The sequence below is a fragment of the Oratosquilla oratoria genome, chromosome 41, assembly GCF_046742065.1.
Source record: "Oratosquilla oratoria isolate Oo_2021 chromosome 41, ASM4674206v1, whole genome shotgun sequence".
Lineage (NCBI taxonomy): Eukaryota > Metazoa > Arthropoda > Malacostraca > Stomatopoda > Squillidae > Oratosquilla > Oratosquilla oratoria.
In genome coordinates, this window is record NC_134817.1 from 15,567,544 (window position 1) to 15,572,543 (window position 5,000).

General features: G+C 37.2%; 1 protein-coding gene across 1 annotated transcript in view; it reads left to right on the forward strand.

Moving 5' to 3' along the window:
- LOC143021125 (organic cation transporter protein-like) overlaps positions 1–5,000 on the forward strand; it is a 67,701-nt gene that overhangs the window by 21,415 nt on the left and 41,286 nt on the right. Inside the window, exons 6-7 of the mRNA XM_076178414.1 lie at positions 2,951–3,105; positions 4,068–4,236. Coding sequence (XP_076034529.1) covers positions 2,951–3,105; positions 4,068–4,236 — 324 coding nt within the window. The remainder of the gene's footprint in view (positions 1–2,950; positions 3,106–4,067; positions 4,237–5,000) is intronic.

Sequence of the window (5,000 nt, forward strand, 5' to 3'; positions counted from 1 at the left end):
GAAATGCCTGCACATAACTTCAGACATTTCAGTATCTTCTGTGTATTCTGTATTCCCTTGGTGTAGTTTCACTATTTCCTGTTTGTTTTTTAGTTTCCCATTTCCATATCTATACAATAGCATTGGCTGATCCTTACATTTTCTATTATGTCTTTCTCATAGTTACATTTTTCTTCCCTGCGTATTTTTACACATTCGTTCCTTTGGTTAACATATAATTACCACTTTCTAGGATTCCTATCTTTTCTCCATCTCTTCCAAGCTTTGTCTCCTCTACCTTTCGCTTCACTGCACCTTCTATTAAACCAGCACTTAATATACACCTTTTCCTGTTTTTGCTTTAGGATATATTTATCCACTTCTTTATAGATCTTCATCAGAATTATCCATTTTTCTTCCACTTGTGTTTCTTCTTTGTAGAATTTTTCCCAGTTTGCTTAAACCCCCCCCCCTAAGTTTCTCAAATTCCGTTTTACCATATATCACTCTTCCTTTTCTGTGTTTCTCATTTATCTTTACATATATTTCCTTCTTTAATTCTAAATGTGGTCACCCTTCGCAATTGGTGTCTTGTATTAAATTTTGTCTACTCTTTTAGGTTCTGATGTAGATAATAAATCTAATCATTATTTCTAAATCTAGTGCTTTCCTTTACCAATTGTGTCATTGTATGTTCTACAGTTATGTCGAGTAATACATTTTCCCATTGATCATCTCCACCTTTCATTGTCATCTCTTCCCAACATATTTCTTTGCAATTAAAATCACCCATGAGTACTACGTTACTTCCATCCCTCAGTATCTCATTTAATGAAGATTTCGTATCATCTAACATTTTAAAGTAATCTGTCTCCAAGACCCCGTTTTGGGAGGCACATAAATCACTGCAAACTCTTAATGTGATCATCTCAACCCTGTTCTCTCCATATGTAATTTTTGTCACATTTAATTTTTTTTTTTAACAGAACATGACTCCTCCACATTGTTTCTCCTCCCTATTTCTATACCAGTGATTATATAATCCATGTCCAACACTGTTTGGTACTAGTGGACCCTTAATTTTGTCCCCACAATTCCCATTACGTCTGGTTTTGCTTCTGACAGGTAATCGTTAAGTTTGTTTAGTCCTGAAATCAATCCATTTATGTTAGTATACGCTAATTTGAATCTTCTACGTCCTCCATCTCGTTCATCATTTTTTTCAGTCTCATATCTAACACTCCAATAAAACTGCGTTATCTCGGTCTCCGTTCTCTTCTCTCTCTCTCTATTTTTTTTTTAACTTCATTTCTTAATGTCCTAATTCCTCCTTTTTCCTCGTCATTCATGTTTCTTTTTATCCATATATCTTTATAGTGTTCGCTTCTTGCTAATTTTCCTGTTCTTGCTAAGATTTCTTCCACTGCCATTTGTGACCTTAATTTGATTTTTAGTGGTCGATTTTTTCTGTATACCTCCTCTATTTCCTTATCCATTTCTTGTTCATTATCCTGCTACTATTTTTAGACAAAATTTTGCCAATTATTTGTCCTCTTTTTCTCTCAGGAACCAATTTCGGTTATGTTTTTCCTTTAGACCATAAATTATTATACTTTTTTGTCTACTATATTCATTATTAGTTTTTTTTTCATTACCTTAATAATTGAATCTTTGACCTTCTCCCGCATCTGTTGATGAAATACTTCTTTGAAAATTACCTTCTTTGTCCTTTTTCTAATCATTCCTGAGTTGCTGCAATTCATTTTCTCCTATGCTTTTTTCCTTATGGTCTCATTATTTGTGTTTTCATTATTTTTCAACCTCTCGTTTTCACCTTTCAACTCAGCCAGGTTTTTTTTAGTGCACTTATCTCTTCTTTTATTTCATTGTTTACTTTTATAAGTCAGTCACTTCCTTGTTTAAGTCTTTATTCGTCTTCCATAAATCGATTGTTTCTTGCTTCCATCAATCGTTTATATTTCTCATGTCCCTCTCTATGTCTGTAATTCTACTAAAGAGTCTTCTTCGGTACCCATTGAATCCAGAAGAACTACTTTCATCGCCATTGTCAAATAGAAACCTTTTGGTACCTCTTGGTGATCTGAAATCTAGATTTATATTTTGTTTCACTCTTGCAACGGTAGCCAACTCTAGGTATCTGTTTACATTTGAACGCAACGAACGGCCATCTTGGGATTTCTCTGACCAGTCAACATTTTCTTCCCTTTTGCTTCAATTTCACACTTTTCACGTTATGATTTAACCATTTCGGATGTCCACGAGCACTCTCTTTCCCATATATTACACCCTAGGTATTCTATAATTGTAGCACTGTTAAGACGTTCCGTTATTAATGTATTTCTCAGGAACACCAATTTATGCTTGTTGTCACTATGACGAACGACGACTGTGTGTGTGTGTGTGTGTGTGTGTGTGTGTGTGTGTGTGTGTGTGTGCGTGCGTGCGTGCGTATATGTGTGTGTGTTTGTGTATGTGTGTATGTGTATGTAAGAGTGTGTGTGTGTGTGTATGGGTACATGTTAGGTGCACGTATACATGAGCATCTGTTTATGTAAAAACATTTGTGGATAGGAGGTAAAGGGAACACGGACTGAGGGAAATACTTTTATTCCTGACTAGTTTCGCCTAAGTGGCTTCTTCAGAGGAATATAGTTTGAAGTCAAGTTGGTTAACATATATGGCATAAAAAGGAACGTGGCAAAGTGTCAGGTTGGTCCCCCACTCGACACTTGCCACGTTTTTATATGCCATATATATTGACCAACTTGTCTTCAAACTATATTCCTCTGAAGAAGCCACTCAGGCAAAACTAGTCAGGAATAAAAGTATTTCCCTCAGCCCGTGTTCCCTTTACCTCCTAACCACATTCGTCACAATGTATACACATTTGTCAGTAAAAACATTTATTAAGTTCCTTTAACTCATGGAGACCCTTTTGTGTCCTCTGCAGATTCGGGAAGCGGCGTTTTATCCTGGTGTGTTACCTGATGCTCTATTCCTTGGCGCTCCTAACTGCGGCGTCTCCGACCGTGGAGATGTACCTCGCCTGTCAGTTTTTCCTCTCAATCTTCAGATACGCTTCCAGCGTCACAGAATTCGTACTTAGTAAGATTTTAGACATCATAGTTATGGACGAATTAACCATTAATTATTCACAGTGCAGTGGCTCGGTTAAATACAAACATGCGACTCGATGGCGCAGTGGTTAGAGTTCATGGTCGCCACAACGGCGGTCCGGGTTCAAATCCTCCCCAGGGCTGAAACAATTTCAGCATCGCTGCGCTACGAGTCGTTACTTTAACTCTTGTGGGAAGGAGCTGGGTGTGTGGGTGTGCGTGTAAGATCACAGTATTACCCTCTTACGGGAGGGAAATAGCTGTCGATCACGAGTCGAACCCGTGATCCAAAACCATGGTGAATCACACACACACACACACACACACACACACACACACACACACACACACACACACACACACACACACACACACACACACACACACACACACACACACACACACACACACACACACACACACACACACACACACACGGTGGCGCAGTTGGTAGAGCGCTGAACTACTAGCATGGTGGTGCCCGTAGTACTTGGTTCGAATCCTGCCCAGGGCCGAAATTATTTCGGTACCGCTGCGTTTCGGGTCGTTACTCTGACTCTCGTGGGCGGGGAGTTGTGTGTGTGTGTGTGTGTAAGGTCATAGCATTATCCATAGATCGGACCTACGAGCTCTGAGCTCTCTTCCAGGAGGGAAATAGCTATCGATCACGAGTCCAACACGTGATCCAAAGACCAAGTGAATACAAGTGAATACACACACACACACACACACACACACACACACACACACACACACACACACACACACACACACACACACACACACACACACACACACACACACACACACACACACACACACACACACAAACACCCGCACACACACTCTCAAGAACTGCGTCATGCCATATTTGCTCAGCACATTCTAGACTTACCAAAGCTGGTTGCGTCTTCATCTTTTAAAGCTTATTTTCTATTTTCACTTTTTAAGTTTTGGAGGTGAGTTCGAATTCTTTGCGCTCGTACATCGGCTCAGTCGGAAGTATCCCTTGGTCGCTAGGACAGATACTGATCCCAGCCTTTGCCTACTACATTAGAGAATGGAAGTATCTGCAGCTTGCTTACATCGTGCCTTATTTGTACTGCATCACCTACTACTGGTAAGTTGACACTCTTTCACTATTAGATTTTGCCGTGTTCATTTTACTTAATTGTATTCTATTTCATTTCACTGTATTTTCCTGATCTTATTTTATCTTATTTAGTTTTATTTGTTCTTATACTGCTTTTCCTTGCTTTATGTTATCTGATGTATTATATTTTAATCTATTTAGTTTATTTTGGTTTGCTCTATCCTATCTTACATTTTTTTTTAATTTGTTTAATTCTATTTTGCTTTATTTTATTTTATCTTACAACTTTTTACTTATTTCAATTTAATTTCATCTCATTTTCAGTTTATTCTATTTTGACCTGCTACATTTCATTCTATTTTACTTTATCGAATTTAATTTTATCTATTTAATCTAATTGAATTTTATTTTATTTTATTTTATTTTTTTTTTTATTTTTTTTTATTTTTTTTTATTTTATTCTAATTTATTTTACTTGATTTTATTTTATTTTATTTTACTTGATTTTATTTTATTTTATTTTATTTCATTTTATTTTATTTTATTTTATTTTACTTTATTTTATTCTACTTTATTTGTATGCCCTGAAAAATTAGCTCTCGGTGATGACATCGCCCAACCCAGTACTTCCCAGTATCCGACAAAAAGCTAACACTAGGTGATGACCTAATCGTCCCACTCAGTACTTTCCAGAACCTGGCAAAAAGCTGACACAGGTGACGAGTTGCGTAAAGGTTTTCCTAAACGCAACACGCTTTAAAAAATGGGCCTGGGTTATGAAGGAGTATCCT